The following is an 18725-nucleotide window of genomic DNA, read 5'->3' as shown; positions in this document are numbered from 1 at the left end:
GGAGCACTGATCAGGCCTTTCAGATCGCACATAGTTCTGCCAAACTCCGTGGAAGTGTCTCGGTTTACCCCCACCCCGCCCGCACTTGCGCGACCCAAGTTGGTCTGATCAGAGCTTGCCTGGGTCGTCCACCTCATCCTGGGAAATTACTCGATAACTTTGAACTTCTGCGACAAAGTGAATTTTTATAAAGTAACGAATTGTGACAGGTGTTGAATGAGGGAAAAGGATTCTATCATTCCGACCTCCGAAAGGAGTTAAATGTCACGCTGTGAAAATATACAAGGATACAAAGTTGGAACGGGAACCTATTCCTGGCTATTGGGAAACTTCAATTTTAAAAAAATTGAAGCATCCCAATATTGTGCAATATATTAGCAATGGTCTTTTCACTGAAGATTCACTTTATAACTCACCCTATTTAATTATGGAATACGTTTCACATGGTTCGCTGGATGAAAAATTGGAAAATTTGCCCAAAAACGGGTCATTACCCGAAGAATTTGTTTTGAAGTTGGCAGTCGATATTTCAAATGCGCTAGTTCACCTCCATTTTGACCATCTATTAGTGCATCGGGATATTAAGCCACCAAATATTCTGCTACAAGCTGCGACAGAAAATAGAAGCAATTCTACAAGGTAGGTGAAAAAAATAATTAATAGTAAATTTTCAAAGTGACAGTAATTTTAAATTTTTATATCTCTTTGAGATCATTTGTTAATGGTTCAAGGGATTTCTTTGTCAAAATCTAACTGCTCTTGTAATTTTTTCCCCGTCAAACTTGCGATTTGTTGTCAGATTCTGATTTGGCGTGATTTAAATGTAAACTTCTGGTAACTTGTTCATGTTAGAATATAAAAAGTTATTGTTGGCGAAACTTTCAACTCTAAGCCAATCAGAAACACGAGCCAAATTTTTCCCATTTTGATTGGCCAACTGCAAAGACGATGGGTTGGTACATCTGCTATAATCACTCCCGCTGTAATTGGTTCTTCAGACCTACCAATAGTGTACTTAGAACTTACCATAAAACCAGTTACTGTAACCAGGAACTTATTTATCTATAAACTTTTGTTTTCAAATTTATCACCATCTGGACTCAACGGCCTTCACTTTGATCGACTCACCCAAAATGAGACCTCACAGTCTTGATTTTTTCATATTCGTTATTCGTAAAGAGTATCTTTGGCAATCAATAAAATTTTAATTAAACTGGTCCCTACGCAAGATACAAATATTTGTAATATGGCAAGAAAAAGTCTAAAAAAACGATTTTTAACTTTATGTAATTTTAGATAACTTAACAAATAACTTTAAGTAACTTTTAATGATTTTCCTGCAAATAAATTATTGAGCACATTTTCCTGACAAACTTTTAAAGAGAACTTTCTAATCACTGAAACGTAAGCGTTTTTTTTCTTTTATGATTCGTTTTACGAAAAGTCCCCGTGTTGATTTGTAGCTTCTTCTTTATTAATATTTTGCAGCTCTACGAGTACAAATTGTTCACATAAAGATAATTTCTTTCGAAAAGGAATGTTTCATTTAATCGGAAAACATTTTTTTAAAAAAAAAACTACTCCATAAAAAACCACCAGAAACACAGGTTCAATTACCTAATTTTTCGGAATTGTTTTTGTCATAACCTGTTTTTCCCTTCAAATTTTGAGTGTCACTGCCAATCAATCTCGAGCAAAAAAATTGTCTCAGTTGATCCTGTTTTTTTATTTCTACATTTTACACAATTTTTTCTTAATTTTTAGCTGTGAAGAATAGCAACTGCGCCACTCACAATCTGCTTATTTCTTGCAACTCAGATGAATTTCACTTAAGTATTTGGAATACTAAACCAATTGGCGGCTCTATAAAACCACAGTAAAAAATTCGGTTAAGAATAACGTGAAAACTTTAATTTCAGCTCTCTAGGGAAATAGTTTAGGGAGTTTTACACGATGATTGACAAATTTGATTAAAAAGGCAAGTATTGCTTAAAGCTTTGAAAAAGGAATATTTTTGAGAAAATTTTCAGTTTTACCATCAAAGTGAAAGTTAATTATAAATACAAATCAGTTTATGTTCAATTTATGAGTTACGAGCATTTTGATGTTGAATACTTTCTTAAGAAAAAGATGCTACAAATATTTTAGCCGAAACAAATGTTTGCTACTAAATATGTTATGTTTTATTGGTTTATTGCCAAATTCAAATAATAAATGTCAAATTCAGAAACTATGATCTTTTTTTAAAATAAACTGAGAGAAATTCGAATACAATTATTTAAGCCTTTTTTAGTTTTCGAAATAATGGAAAAGGAAACATTACCAAACGCCCTCTGGCGTAGTTCTACTTAAGCCATCTTTCATGCAAGTAATCAATGAAGTCGTAAGGCTCTACGAGAGCTGTTCAACCACCTAATTCCCTCCGGGGTTTACCTATTTATCCCGGTTTTGGAGTTGGAAAGCTCAAGGAATCAAGCGGAAATTCAGTCAGTCGAAAAAAGATCATATGACTAGTAGAAATGCTACGAAATTCCATCTACTAAAATTTTCAGCTGTCTTTATCATAGCATAAACCTCGAAAATTGCGGAATAAACAGAAATTATAAACATCATTGTAGTTTTTGCATCTAATTCGGTCAACAAATCTTGAGCGAGATCAAGAAAGACAATTTAGCACGTTTGAAAATTATAAGAAATTCCTCTTGTTGTGTGGGTTTTCCGTGTGTAGAGGTGTAGGTCGTGCTTAAGGCGTGTGATATATACACGATGAGCCGACATTCAGTTGAAAAATTATTTCATTTTTTAAAGAAATCAGAATGATTGTTGTTCAAATGAAGAGGCCACCAAGAATTAATTTTTGACAATGTTATCGATTAAATTCTATGATTTCCAATAAACCTGGATAATTATTTAAACTGAATCATACAATGTTATGCTGAGTCTTGTTTCTTAGTTCCATTTAATTTTTACAACCTAATATACCTTACAATGTCATTGTTTTTGTTTATCGGTTATCTTGACTGGACCCTAAAAGATTATGTTTTGCAAACATTTCTCAACTGTATACATATTTTTCTTGCCATGTGGCTCGGCGAAATCGTGGTCAGAATTGTCATCGTTTTGTACGTTTCTTATCAAGATATATATAATGATTCGGTTCACTGGTAACAAAACTGAAAGAGTATTAAAATTCATCATCAAAAACATCATTTTTTAAAAAATATTTTGCAGAATCCGACGACTGCACTGGCCAATTTAAAATTTGTCAAATTTAATCTGCGCCATCTTTATTCCTATTTTTTTTTTCGATTTTCTATGCTAGTTTTTCATTTATTCAGTTGTCTGTCAAGTACTCAAAAACAAATACTTTGTCTAGATTGAATACTTCCAACGAGCAATTAGAGGAGGAGAATAAAGATTCCTGCTTACTCTACAATTTCAAGTTATGTGACTTTGGAAATGCGAGATACATTAACGACCAGACAGATTACATTTTCACCCGTACATATGCAGCACCTGAGCTAATCAAACGGCGACCCCACAATTCAGGAGCATGTGATGTGTACTCTTTGGGTTTGGTTTTACTACAGTGCTCAGTTGGGCTAAAACCAGCAGGTAATTTTGTAAAGAAAATAATTTTGATTCTGAATAAATTAATAGTGTAAATCTAACTAAAAAGTTAGGGGTGGTGACTGAGGGGGTGGGGTGACTGAGGGGATGGGGATGACTGAGGGGTGGGGGTGACTGAGGGGATGGGGTGACTGAGGGGATGGGGATGACTGAGGGGTGGGGGTGACTGAATGGGTGGGGGGGGGGTGACTGAAGGGGTCAAACTTTTAAGATTAAGAACCAACCTTAACACCATGAAATTTTGTCTTCAAATTATTTTTTCGGAATCCCATAATTAGAGACTAGAGAGGCGTAAGGTTCTAAGAGAGCTGCTCAGTCATTTAGTTCACTGCGGTCTTTACAAGTTTATCCCATTTTTGAGGACCAAAAGCTCAAAAGCTCAGATGAAAATTTGGCGAAGAAGAAAATTGCATAAAAACGACAACAGGAATAGTATAATTGCTACAAGCTGCGTTTGAGAGCAATTAATAAACGACTCAGACGACTAGAGGCGGTCAGTTGATTTTCATTTTAGTAGTTTCTTTACAATTTGCTAAAGCGACCGAATGACCACTTAAATGTAATAATTACTTCAAATTTCGTTCAAAGACGATTTACAATTTTTCTCTGGTTTTAAGGTGTCGTTGAAAATCTACGTGACTGAACGGACATAATATTCAAAATTTTGCTTCATTTTTGGTTTTCATGGTTTCCACTTGTTCTATCTTAGTGACACTCTTTCAATAATTCTTTGACATTTAATGTAATCAAACGCAGCCGACTAACGTCAAGCAAAAAATGTTCTCAAAGGACAGGTCAGCGGTTGCTCCGTCAATAACTAGCTGTGGTTTATGAATGACAACTATAATAATTAAGGTGGGGGTTTGGGGAATGGGGTGGAGACGAGAGGTAGAGTTATGGAGTGGAGAGGAAAGGTGGTTGTGGCGGGGTCAGACGACCCTTCCAAAAAATTCTCCTCATAATATGAATATACATCTCCGCTGCAACTTGAGCGCATTTTGTAAAATGTGACTACAGAGGTTTAATGCTCTCAGCGAATTCACGGGTCCGTGAATTAACTGAGAGCAATAAGCCTCTGTTATCACTATTTATAAAATCCGCTGAAATCCGCGCACAAGGGCAGGTGACGTTAAATGATCAAACTTTAAATTTACCCTTTTAAAACAAAAATGACTGATCGACTTGAAAAATACGAACAGTTCCTAATATGTCAACATTACAAACAAAGCTATTGTTAAATTTCAAAGCCGAAAACAGACGTCAAATTTCAAAAACAGAGGTAAATGTGCAGAGAAGGAAGTCATAACTTAAATCATGATCAAACTTTCATCAGCTAGAAAAAGTTTTGTGTAACGTAACACCATTACTCCTCATCGATTCGTGAAAAACCAGCAGCATACCAATAATCCTGTTCGAGTCGTACAAACTTCAAACGAAAAGTATAATGGGTGGAAACTTTGTTTGAGAGCAATTTAAAACTAAAAAGATATACTGGAAATAAGAAGTTAATTGCCTAAAAATATAAAGAGTATTCAAAAAGCAACAAAAGTTTTTAGGTGATTCTTGAATGCTCGAAGGTTAGGAAAAGTTGGGAGGAGGGCAAATTGTTAGGTGGGTGAGGAGGGGCAGTTGAGTTAGTTAGGGGGGTTGCTGGATGTGCAATGGGGGTACGATACTTTCTGTAGTTATTTAGGAGGGTTTCTGTTACAGTGACAAAACATCTCAATATGATCTCTTGTCAAAGATTTTTAGAGGTTACTATTTACTCGGATTGAAGCTTAGGTGTGCTGGTTAGCATAAGTTTTGAGAGGGCAAATGGTTAGGTAGGGGAGGAGGCGCAGATGCGTTACGTAGGTGGATGTGTAATAGGGGGTATGGTAACTGTTTGGGAGGGTACTGTTAAAGTGTCAAAAAATTTGTATTGTTTTTTATCCTTCGATGCTGATAGAGCTTACTACCTACCGAAAATTAACAACAAATTAAGAAATCTAAAAATAAAAGCTCATCGCAGGAAACAAGAATCTGTTTTCGAATAGAAACAATAAGCATAACGACTAACGTCGGATGAAGTGCTATCGAACGACAGACAGGGGCAATTTATTTTAGAAGGGACGTAGCTTAAAATTTTTTATACATGCAATAAACCTAACCCACTCGGGTGCGATTCTAACCTCGAGTTTATTAGCCTGACCTCGTAACCACTCAGCTGCAAAGTCAATGATTTCCTGTGGTTCGCTATCATTTTAAGCAACTAACTCTATATATCAAAACGAAAGCTACATAGATCACTCAAAAATGTAGAACTAAAGATTAAAATATCACACAAAAATTCAAAAAATATTCTAAAACAAAACCGCAAAAGCGTTAAGCAAAAAATTTGGCATAGAGAAAAAACACAAACGTTTACAATGATTGCTTCAAACTTCGTTCGAGAGCAATAAAAAATTCAAGTCATGAACAGATAGGGCTAAACCAAGGAAGAATCTGTATAAAACCCTTGCTCCCCCCAGAGTAGTAAAAAGAGCAGCAGGACTAATTGTTACAAAATTCGTTGAAGAGAAAGAATTTTTTTCCATAACCGTACACACACCGTAACAGAGGTTGAGCTGTCTCGTATTCGGCTGCCTTTTTTTAAAACTCCCTGAACTTATTTAATAACTCAGTCCAAGACAAATCTGATAATTTCAAAAAAAGTTGCGTATCGTTCGCAACACCGATTGTAAATTGTTTTTTAAATTGCACTCAAATCACTCCCAATTTGTAAATCAGCTTGACAATTTTAAATGTAAAACTCTGAAATTTTTTTTGAGTTTCAAAAGCTGCGGTTTTTCAGCTTTCTTACTCCTTTTATATATAAACCTGATATTATGATGACAATTATAGTTTCTTTTTATTGCTGCGTTTCAGATTGATGATTTTTGACTATTGTTCATTGAAAACATTTTTTATGTTATTTGTTTTGGATGATCTACTTGACTTATTCTACTCAGTACAGATCAAATTTTTTGTGTTTCACTGGTTGAAAATTACGTGTTGTCCACATTAACACAAGAGTGATAGTAATCCTGTAATCTCAACTAACCTCCGATGCGCTAGCGATCTTCTGTATAGCTGAGCAAATCCAGCTTTATTTGTGGCTAGCCAGGATTGGGCGAAAGGAAGGTGGGGGAAGATGGCAAAAAGTAGGGCGGAGTGTGCGTGGTAAAAATGGGGGTACAGATAACGAATACAAGCCCACCCCAGCTAAAAATTGCCCTGCATAGTAACATATCCGGAAGAATACCGGAAAATGGTTGCCATTGAAAAAGCAAACTTTTGTTCAAGAACATTTTTTTAAAATCAACTTGAAAATAAGAGCGACCGCAAAACCACTTGCTTTTTGCTCAGATTCTTGTTTGGATGAGAAAAATTTTCACCACTCCGATTTGACTTCCAAAATCATCAAAATGTGTGAAAAGCACCGGAAAAAAGACAACCGCCCAACACGATTCAAATTTCTTGGTTCGTAAGATAAAAACCGTTGCTGTTCAAATTTGATATCTTCGAAGATATCAAGTTCTACGCTACAATAGCCGGCTGAGAAGATAAGGGTGGCTAATAATAGGAGATCATCTGCAGCAGCTTCAGTGTAGCGTACAACTTGATATCTTCAAAGACGTACGAGAACTGTAATGAGATTCAATGTTCTAAGACTTCACCGACTTATCTGTTTTTTTATAATAAACTTGTATATTCCCGTAGCCAGCAAAAAATACAGTCTAAGATAACGTAAGAAAATCAATCAAAGGATTTACCTAGAAAATGAAACGTGCCTCAATTTTATTTGCCCCCAAACTTCGTTCAATGATTAATATGATAAATCAATTCGTAGTCGTTGATCTGCTCATAAAGAATCGATAAACTGAGAAAAAGGCAAATTTTTTCGAGAAACTGGGAAAAAAAGAGGGATAGAGGTTTGTCATTGGGTCAAACCACCCTTCCAAAAACTCTCCATCGCAACATGAATATACGTCTCCGCAGCAATTTCGGTGAATTGTATAATTAATGACTTTAAAAGCTTAATGCTCTCAGAGAGTTTACGGGTAAACCAAGGAAGAATCTCTATAAAACCCTTGCTCCCCTCAGAGTAGTAAAAAGAGCAGCAGGACTAATTGTTACAAAATTCGTTGAAGAGAAAGAATTTTTTTCCATAACCGTACACACACCGTAACAGAGGTTGAGCTGTCTCGTATTCGGCTGCCTTTTTTTAAAACTCCCTGAACTTATTTAATAACTCAGTCCAAGACAAATCTCGTAATTTCAAAAAAGTTTCGTGTCGTTCGCAACAAACCATGATTGTAAATTGTTTTTTAAATTGCACTCAAATCACTCCCAATTTGTAAATCAGCTTGACAATTTTAAATGTAAAACTCTGAAGTTTTTTATTGAGTTTCAAAAGCTGCGGTTTTTCAGCTTTCTTACTCCTTTTATATATAAACCTGATATTATGATGACAATTATAGTTTCTTTTTATTGCTGCGTTTCAGATTGATGATTTTTGACTATTCTTCATTGAAAACATTTTTTATGTTATTTGTTTTGGATGATCTACTTGACTTAATCTACTCAGTACAGATCAAATTTTTTTGTGTTCCACTGGTTGAAAATTACGTGTTGTCCACATTAACACAAGAGTGATAGTAATCCTGTAATCTGGACTAGCCTCTGATGCGCTAGCGATCTTCCGTCTAACTAAGCAAATCCAGAAGTGGGTGAGAGGGAAAGTAGCGGACGATGGCAAAAGTGGGGCGGGAGTGTGTGTGGTAAAAAAGGAGGTACAAATAAGGCAAACAAGTCCACTCTTACTAAAAATTGCCCTTAATATTAACATATCCGGAAGATTACCGGAAAATGGTTGCCATTGAAAAAGCAAACTTTTGTTCAAGAACATTTTTTTAAAATCAACTTGAAAATAAGAGCGACCGCAAAACCACTTGCTTTTTGCTCAGATTCTTGTTTGGATGAGAAAAATTTTCACCACTCCGATTTGACTTCCAAAATCATCAAAATGTGTGAAAAGCACCGGAAAAAAGACAACCGCCCAACACGATTCAAATTTCTTGGTTCGTAAGATAAAAACCGTTGCTGTTCAAATTTGATATCTTCGAAGATATCAAGTTCTACGCTACAATAGCCGGCTGAGAAGATAAGGGTGGCTAATAATAGGAGATCATCTGCAGCAGCTTCAGTGTAGCGTACAACTTGATATCTTCAAAGACGTACGAGAACTGTAATGAGATTCAATGTTCTAAGACTTCACCGACTTATCTGTTTTTTTATAATAAACTTGTATATTCCCGTAGCCAGCAAAAAATACAGTCTAAGATAACGTAAGAAAATCAATCAAAGGATTTACCTAGAAAATGAAACGTGCCTCAATTTTATTTGCCCCCAAACTTCGTTCAATGATTAATATGATAAATCAATTCGTAGTCGTTGATCTGCTCATAAAGAATCGATAAACTGAGAAAAAGGCAAATTTTTTCGAGAAACTGGGAAAAAAAGAGGGATAGAGGTTTGTCATTGGGTCAAACCACCCTTCCAAAAACTCTCCATCGCAACATGAATATACGTCTCCGCAGCAATTTCGGTGAATTGTATAATTAATGACTTTAAAAGCTTAATGCTCTCAGAGAGTTTACGGGTAAACCAAGGAAGAATCTCTATAAAACCCTTGCTCCCCTCAGAGTAGTAAAAAGAGCAGCAGGACTAATTGTTACAAAATTCGTTGAAGAGAAAGAATTTTTTTCCATAACCGTACACACACCGTAACAGAGGTTGAGCTGTCTCGTATTCGGCTGCCTTTTTTTAAAACTCCCTGAACTTATTTAATAACTCAGTCCAAGACAAATCTCGTAATTTCAAAAAAGTTTCGTGTCGTTCGCAACAAACCATGATTGTAAATTGTTTTTTAAATTGCACTCAAATCACTCCCAATTTGTAAATCAGCTTGACAATTTTAAATGTAAAACTCTGAAGTTTTTTATTGAGTTTCAAAAGCTGCGGTTTTTCAGCTTTCTTACTCCTTTTATATATAAACCTGATATTATGATGACAATTATAGTTTCTTTTTATTGCTGCGTTTCAGATTGATGATTTTTGACTATTCTTCATTGAAAACATTTTTTATGTTATTTGTTTTGGATGATCTACTTGACTTAATCTACTCAGTACAGATCAAATTTTTTTGTGTTCCACTGGTTGAAAATTACGTGTTGTCCACATTAACACAAGAGTGATAGTAATCCTGTAATCTGGACTAGCCTCTGATGCGCTAGCGATCTTCCGTCTAACTAAGCAAATCCAGAAGTGGGTGAGAGGGAAAGTAGCGGACGATGGCAAAAGTGGGGCGGGAGTGTGTGTGGTAAAAAAGGAGGTACAAATAAGGCAAACAAGTCCACTCTTACTAAAAATTGCCCTTAATATTAACATATCCGGAAGATTACCGGAAAATGGTTGCCATTGAAAAAGCAAACTTTTGTTCAAGAACATTTTTTAAAATCAACTTGAAAATAAGAGCGACCGCAAAACCACTTGTTTTTTGCTCAGATTCTTGTTTGGATGAGAACAATTTTTACCACTCCGATTTGACTACAAAAAATAACAAAATGTGTGAAAAGCACCAGAAAAAAGACAACGGCCCAACACGATTCAAATTTCTTGGTCCGTAAGATAAAAACCGTTGCTGTTCAAATTTGATATCTTCGAAGATATCAAGTTGTACGCTATAATAGCCGGCTGAGAAGATAAGGGTGGCTATTAATAAGAGATCATCTGCAGCAGCTTCAGTGTAGCGTACAACTTGATATCTTCAAAGACGTACGAGAACTGTAATGAGATTCAATGTTCTAAGACTTCACCGACTTATCTGTTTTTTTATAATAAACTTGTATATTCCCGAAGCCAGCAAAAAATACAGTCTAAGATAACGTAAGAAAATCAATCAAAGGATTTACCTAGAAAATGAAACGTGCCTCAATTTTATTTGCCCCCAAACTTCGTTCAATGATTAATATGATAAATCAATTCGTAGTCGTTGATCTGCTCATAAAGAATCGATAAACTGAGAAAAAATGCAAATTTTTTCGAAAAACTTGGAAAAAAAGAGGGATAGAGATTTGTCATGGGGTCAAACCACCCTTCCAAAAACTCTCCATCGCAACATGAATATACTTCTCCGCAGCAATTTCGGTGAATTGTATAATTATTGACTTTAAAAGCTTAATGCTCTCAGAGAGTTTACGGGCGCTCAAGGGCAGGCAACGCTAATCGGTCAAATTATAAAACAAGCGTTTTAAAGTTAAATTGACTGATCAACTTGAATATTACCAACAGTTCCTAATATGTCTACATTACAAACAAAGTTATTGTTGAAGCCCAAAGTTCGAAAACCGACGTCAACTTTCAAAAACAGAGGTAAATCTTTAAAAAGAAAGAAGTCAAACTTTAAATCATGAAAAAACTTGCATCAGTCAAAAAAAAATAACGTAACACCAGTACTCCTCATCGAGTCGTAAAGAACCAGTAGCATGCTAATAATTCTCTTCGAGTCGTACCAAGACTAAAGGATATAGTGGGATATAATGGGCGGAAGCTTTGTTTGAGAGCAATTAAAAATTAAAAAGATATAGTGGAATTAAGATTATAATTGCCTAAAACTAAAAAGATTTCTCAAAAAGCAATCAAAATTATTAGGTGACGCTTGAAGGTGGGGGTTGGGGCTCAAGCTCAAAGGTTCCGATAAATTGAGAGGAGGGCAAATAGTTACATGGGCGCAGAGGGGGCAGATGCGTCAGTTGGGTGCGTGGGGGAGGCAGGTGGATTTTCAATAGGGGTAGGGTACTTGTTGCAGTCGTTTGGGAGTGGTTCTGTTAGAGTGTCAAAACATCTCTATGTTTTTTTTCCTTGAGTATTTTTAGATGTTACTATCTACTCAAAATTAATAACAAATTAAGTACTCTAAAAGTAATTGCTCATCGTAGAAAACAAAAATCAATTCTTGAATAGTAACAAAAAGCATATCATGAGACTAACATCCGATGAATTGCTCTCGAACGAAAGGCAGGGACGATTTATTTTAGAGGGGACGTTGATTAAATTTTTTTAAGAGTTTCAATAAACGTAAGCCTGACCTCGTAACCACTCAGCTACAAAGTCATTGATTTCCTGCCGCCCACAATCTTTTTAAACAACTATCTTTATGTCAGAAGGAGATCTACTTAGACCACTAAAATTGAGCTAAAGTGTGTCAAAATCACACAATTAGTCAAAGAAAATTCTAGAACTGAAGCGAAAAAAGAGTTAAGCAAAAATTTTGAATAGAGGAAAGACACACACGTTTACAATAATTGCCTCAAACTTCATTCGAGAGCATTAAGAAAACTCATGTCAGGAACAGATACAGTTAAAAAGAGAATCAGAACTAATTGTAACAAACTTCGTTTGAGAGGAGCAAGAAATTTATAAATCCGTAATCGTACAAACAATGTTACAGAGATCGAACTGCCTCATTTTCAGGTGCTTGTTTATTAACCATAGTTTACCCCTCAATTCTTTAATTCCTCAATCTAAGAAATTTCTGGTAATTTTGAAAAGTGCTTTGTATCGTCCACAACAACCCATAATCGTAAATTGTTTTTTTTTGAAACTCACCCAATCAGTAAATCAGCTAAACATGTTATTTTAATCATATTGTTTTGTAAATTTTTATCGAGTTTCAAAAGCAGCGTTTTTTATTACCCTCATTCATTTTGTATATAATTCTGGTATTATGATTACATTTGTAGTTTTTCCGCAGTTCTTTCCATTGCTGCGCTTCGGATTTTTGATTAGCGTTCATTGAAAGCAATTTTCTTGTTACTTACTTTGGATAACTTACTTTTCTTATTCTACTCAGTTCAGGTCAAAATTTTTCTGTTCTGCTTGCTAAAATTTACGTGTTGTCCACAATAGCACAAGAGTGGTAGTATTCCTGTAATCTCAACTAACCTCCGATGCGCTAGCGATCTTCTGTATAGCTGAGCAAATCCAGCTTTATTTGCGGCTAGCCAGGATTGGGCGAAAGGAAGGTGGGGGAAGATGGCAAAAAGTAGGGCCCAACCCAGCTAAAAATTGCCCTGCATAGTAACATATCCGGAAGATTACCGGAAAATGGTTGCCATTGAGAAAGCAAACTTTTGTTCAAGCACAATTTTTTAAAAATCAACTTCAAAATAAGAGTGACCACAAAACCACTTGCCTCTGCTCCAATTATTGTTTGGTTGAGACCAAGTTTCACTACTCTGATTTGACTTCAAAAATAAACAAAATGTGTGAACAGCTCTTGAAATAAGACAACGGCCCAATACGAATCTTTTTCTTTGATTTGTTAGATAAAAATAGAGCCGCTGAAATAGCCGGCTGAGAAGATAAGGGCAGCTATTAATAAGAGACATCCTCAGCAGCTTCAGTGTAGCGGAAAATGTGATATCTTTGAAGATGTAAGAGAACTGTAGTGCGAATCAATGTTCTAAGCTTCACCAACTTATCTTTTTTCTTGCAATTATTTCTTATATTCTCGAAGCCAACAAAAGGGCAGTCTAAAACAACGCAAATAGGTCAAACAGAACATTTGCCGAGAAATTGAAACGTGCGGCTAAGTTATTTGCTCCCAAACGTTTTTCAATGATTCATATACAAAATCAATTTGTATTCGGGAATCTGCTAATAACGTATAAACTAGTCAGGTTGAGATTTCCCGGGTGTTTATTTCTGTTCAGACAACGTCAGAAAAACAATAACCAACTAACTTCGGATTAATTGCTCTCGGACGATTAGTGAGAGCTCAAAGCTATTGCAGCTTGGTTTAATTGAAGGGGGAGTAAATAAAATCACTAAGCAGGTCTTCAAATGACGTCATTAGAGGTTATTATAAACCACTATAACCACTAATAAAATTTAGGAAAAAAATTCCTAAAATTTTGAAGCAATTTTCATTTGACATTCAGCAGTGAACTGCGCCCTTTTGAGCTCAGCTGCTGACGCTTGCAAATGAAAGCGAAATTTAAATAACGCAAGGCAAGAAAGCCAAGAACGTAAAATTCACTCGCAAAGTCAAAATTTCGAGTACAAAAAGCTGACAGATTTTCAGTAAATAGGCGCAATAGTTTCGTATATCTGCTACGTATCAAATTGTATGAACAAATGAGCAAAAGGCAGGTTTGGAGTGATTGTGATGTCGCACGGTCGTAACAACGACCTTGACGAAATAAAAAATTATAGCATGACAAAATCTGAAAAAAATTCAAAAGATTCGAATGAAGAACTTAGATTTACTGCATCTGACCAGAAGATCAGAGAGATAATTGCAGTAAAAAAATACACAGTCCCAAAGTTGAAAAAATTCAAATAGTCAAACAAACTTAAACAAATTATCATTGCTGTGACTCTTGAAACTTTTAGACCGAAAGTCAATTTCTTTATACCCAGAAATATACCTTACGCAAAAGTCTCGAAAGGGGTTTAATGGCCTCTAAAGCTGGAAAACTGAAGCAGTATGACAAAAGTTTAAAAATGAAAACTTGAAAAATCAATATGCTCAAAAACATAGAGGCTAGCCTCAGAGCGGAAGTAGAAAACGGAGAGGGTAAAATGTGGTGCTCCAAAATCGACTTTCAAAATCATGAAGATCTTCCTCGTCACGGCTTCCTCAGCGGCTTCAATGAATCACACATTTACAGCTCTACATAGAGCTGTTCCGAGACTTAAAGCACTTGGACTTTACCCATTTATCTTTAATTTATGACTATCGAATTTATGGAGGGAGCAAACGAACATTGTATGAACCCATCAAGTTAAGTTTTACATAAGAAAGTTAAGTTTTACATTTTCAAATTAATTCGAGAGCAATTTGTAAAATATTCTATCATTAAAACCGTTTAAATCTCTCAGTCTAACACTAATTAGTTAAATTTGTTATTTGAGTGTCGCACAACATTTTTCCAGTTTGAAATATCACATATTGGTTTTGTGTCAGACTCACCGAAACTCGCTTGATGTATTCTCAAGAAATCAACTAGTCATAGGAAATTCCCTCTTCGAAAAATTTCATAACATTACATGCAAAAAATTAGCCACAACAGCTTTGTAGACCTGTGGTTTCAAAAAGGGTTTCGCAAGAGAAACAGACAACAAAAAACTTCTTCTTTTTCAAATGCAGAGATGTTATATTTTGAATGTGTTGGGAATCTGTTTGAATAATCGCTGCTTTTATTAGCTGCCCTCATATACCCTCCAAAGAAAAGATTAAAAACATCAAGCTACTGTATCTGACCAACAGACCAATTGAACAATGCCAGCCAAAAAAAACAAAAAGTCTCGAAAGTTGACACTGAAATAATAAAATAAACTAAACAAAAATAGAATCCCTGCTAAAACTCTTGCAATTTTTACCCTAAAAACCAAATTTAATCCATTTTAAGAAACCACCATTACTCACGCACAGACTTGAAAGGGGCTTACTGGCCACTAAAGCCAGAAAGTTTGAAAACAGCAAAAGTTAGTGCAAATTTTGAAATATTACTATACACAGAAGCAATTTTTCGTCTGTTCAGCAACCCATCTGTACCACATAAAAAGATTCCTTAACCCTTAGAAATCGATAAACTCAGAAAATTACAAAAATTTTTAATATAATTAGAAACAATTGCAAATTTTATAGAAATGTTGCAGAAATCCGTGATGATATTATCTTGAGAACAATTTCTTTGTCTTTGTAAACTATTCAGATACCGATTCGCCAGCCAACAAAACTTTCATTGTCCCATAAAGATCGATAAATTTTGAACTTGATAATAGTTTTCAGAAAATTTGAAAAAACTTTTTAAAAAAATCTTAGCTCACAAAATGATCATTAAAAGTAATTATGTCCTGCAAAAGACCTAATTTTTGACAAACGTTAGTTCAAGACTAATCAAACAAAAAAAACGCAAAAATTATGAAAAATCAAGACAAATTGCACCATCGGTGGTTCGCCCTATTAGAAATTAGGAAGGCGCAAGGCTATAAGAGAACTCGCTCTTTCACAATACTTTACGAGCATCACCTGTTTTTACCATTTTTGAAGACAAAAACTTGAATGGTTGAGACCAAAAATCTATCAGACGAAAAATTGGGTGTTCAAAAGAACGCTGTATGAAAGACCAGCAGGACCAGTATAATGGATACAAACTTCGCTTGAGAGAGCAATTTAATGTGTCTCTTGGGTGCTGCAGAAACGAGTTTAATTTCGCGACGAATAGCTGCCCTGATTTATGAATTTCTCATAATCCTTTTTTAAAAAAATTTGCGATGCGATTGGTACTAAAGCGGTTCTTCAAAACTCTCGTTAAATGTACTCTCGAAAGTCTTTAGATGCACCACTAAAGTCCCACTAATGTTCCATCAATGACCCACTCTTGTCTCTGAGTAATTTCACTGGTGAGATTTCTGCAAGCACCATAGAATGATAATGAAACACTAGTGATCCACAATTATCGTCTAGTGGAATAAAAGTAAATCACTGGTGGACGTTTTGAAGTCCCGTTCCTGGAAAAAAAAAACTCGATAACTGTCAGTTTCTGTTGTGAGAGCCGTTTCTGCCTTGAGGAAACGAGATAGAGTTTCTTTTATAAGAGGCTTTTTGTGAGCTCGCAGATAAAAACAAACAAAAGGCTATAAAATTGAATTTACAAAATTTTAAATAAGTACAGATATTTTAATCTAAACGAGTTGGCTAACATCAAAGAAGATTTCTTGTTATTAATTTAAAGCTTCAAAGCAATAAACTAACGGCACTGATTATATTAATTCGGTAAAGTTGTCGAAATAATTCAATATAATTTATCACCATTCGTTTAGAAGCCCGACTGAAAGAGACCAGTTTGTGTTAAGGTTGGTTTCATTTTATATAATTGTTAAAAATTTTTAAAAACTTGTTTGTTCCCACAGAAGTTTTCAAAAAATATTGTTTTTTATAGGAAATTGTTTCATACTACCTTCCAACCCTATGCCCATTTGCAATCTTATGGTTAACGTATTTAATAATTTCGAGGGGAACTTTCACGCGTATTATAAAGCAAATTTAAAATGGCATAAGATATTCATTTACATTCATTTAATTCGTTTTTTTGCTCATTTTTACCCAAAAGTTATGGAACAAACTGTGTCTCCTCTTAATTTTATGCGTCCGGGTCAAGGTGTTAACAGTTAAAACTGTTGGAATGGGAATAAAAGATTTTTCTACCATTAGGTCAGTATTGCAAACGGCGGAATAACAATGGAACCATATTTCTAAATAATGGGCGAAATTGGTAGAAAAGGTAATTTTTGATTTCAGTGGCTTCGTTTAAAAGTTCTGAATTATCAAGATACATCTGAAATTAACGGATAAAAACTTTTTCTCACGTTTCTCACTTTTATTTTAAATATTCCTGTTGTGATTTTTAACGTCTTTGATTTTAGCCAAATCTCACTCGGGAGCCCTCGTGACCTCTACGAGATCATTGGCCAGCCTTTTGTCCTCTGCGGAGCCTCGAATGAGACAACTAATTAGACCATGTCTGAAAGAGAATCCAGATCAGCGAGTCTAAAGCAGAGATCTTTTTCAGACAACCAGCAAAATGTTGCCAAATTTTGAACAAGATGAACAAGAAAATGAGCCAAAACAGTTGTCAAAAATGCCCAAAGTAGTAATCTAATTTGTTTGGGATCTATTCTGCCCCCCCCCTCCGCTTAGAAAGCATAAATCTTTTATGACCCCCAAGCTCACGTGAATTTTTCTTACATAGTAACGTGCTACTTAACAACATATAATTTGTAACAGGGGTCATAAAAAACATTGGGGGGGGCTGCGAAACAGAATAGATCCCCAATTTGTTTCGAAGCATGAGAGAATATGACATGAGTTGAACTTATTTATCTTGATATCGCAATAAGCTGGATTCTACACTAAATTAGAGATCTATTCTGCTTCGAAACTAACCAACCCCCCCCCCCCCCCCCTAAGTGCAAGTGCTAATTTTTTTACATAGTATTAAGCTATATAACAATACATTATTTGTAACTGGGGACATAAAAAACACTGGGGGCGAATCAGAATGGACCCAGTTATAGCTTGTGGTTATAGATTTGTGGGGCAAATTTTAGTTTTATGTGCTTTTTATTGGGTCACAGAGAACATGAAACAAACCTTGATGAAATTTCTTCTATTTTTTGAAACATAGATACAAATTTCACTACGTTCCATCAGAAGAAGCGCGGGATCATTTGAGAGGTCATCACAAAATGAGTCGGCAATATAATTTTGTGGTTCTGAGAAAGAATTTGATGTTTCGAATCGAAAAAGGCGACGACGAAACAGGACATGATTTTGTCTATGACTATTGCAAGCTAAAAATTAGTTCTGATGATTTCTCATGATAAACTAATGATCGATTGGGGATGAAATTAATAGAGTATAGCTATAATTGACAAATTAAAATTGGGAAAAGTTTGGACTTTGAAGATCAATTTTGTGTATAAAATGAAAGTAATAAACAAGTTAGTTTTCGTATCAACCAATTTTTCCCCAACGCATGTATTTGATTTTTTAAAGCTGCGGTTATTTTTTTAACTTTTCACAATTTCTTTACTCAAAACCTTACACAGTTTGGGTCACGAAGATGACTAACACAGGACAAACTCGTAGCCACTGGCAAACTTAAAAAACCGCTCAGTGGTATATATGATGACTTAACGGAATCGTCTGCATTTCATTTCTGGGGTCTTTCCCATTATAGGCCAGCCCCCAGCTTAGTGATCAGATAACCTATAGCCCCACAATCATGTTAATTATACCATAATGGGGGGCTATAATTCCACGTGGGGTCTATATTGGGAAAGACCCCAACTCTTATCCCGTGAATTGTTAACTCCCATATGTTCAAATTTCAGCGCATTTCCTGCAAAGTTTTGGCGCAAATTCAGTACATCCGTAGAAAAATTTCAGCGCTTTTGAGAAAACGTAAAGCAATAAAATTTCAGCGCATTTCTTGCAAGGT

General features: G+C 35.3%; 1 protein-coding gene across 2 annotated transcripts; it reads left to right on the top strand.

The window, feature by feature from the left end:
- The first annotated feature begins 222 nt into the window (after positions 1-222).
- On the top strand, positions 223-17430 carry LOC142357313 (dual specificity mitogen-activated protein kinase kinase 1-like). Of its 2 annotated transcripts, XM_075408961.1 has the most exons (4): positions 223-639; positions 3377-3615; positions 16546-16578; positions 17149-17430. In XM_075408961.1, the coding sequence occupies exons 1-3, from the start codon at positions 428-430 to the stop codon at positions 16575-16577; spliced, it is 483 nt and encodes a 160-aa protein (XP_075265076.1). In that variant the 5' UTR covers positions 223-427; the 3' UTR covers position 16578; positions 17149-17430. The 2 variants fall into 2 exon arrangements, with proteins under 2 accessions (XP_075265076.1, XP_075265075.1); XM_075408960.1 differs by lacking the exon at positions 16546-16578.
- The last annotated feature ends 1295 nt before the right edge of the window (positions 17431-18725 follow it).

This window comes from Convolutriloba macropyga, unplaced genomic scaffold (assembly GCF_964194025.1).
Source record: "Convolutriloba macropyga unplaced genomic scaffold, txConMacr16.3 SCAFFOLD_501, whole genome shotgun sequence".
NCBI classification, from domain to species: Eukaryota; Metazoa; Xenacoelomorpha; order Acoela; family Convolutidae; genus Convolutriloba; species Convolutriloba macropyga.
The sequence above is the reverse complement of the archived record's forward strand: the minus strand, read 5'-3'. Positions and strand labels throughout refer to the sequence as shown.

What these genes read in the sequence shown, in the direction of transcription:
- LOC142357313 (XM_075408960.1), top strand. Translation starts at nt 428, where the DNA reads ATGGAATACGTTTCACATGGTTCGCTGGATGAAAAATTGGAAAATTTG. An exon ending in AATAGAAGCAATTCTACAAG is followed by an intron (nt 640 to 3,376) that starts GTAGGTGAAAAA and finishes TACTTTGTCTAG; the next exon opens with ATTGAATACTTCCAACGAGC. An exon ending in AGTTGGGCTAAAACCAGCAG is followed by an intron (nt 3,616 to 17,148) that starts GTAATTTTGTAA and finishes CTTTGATTTTAG; the next exon opens with CCAAATCTCACTCGGGAGCC.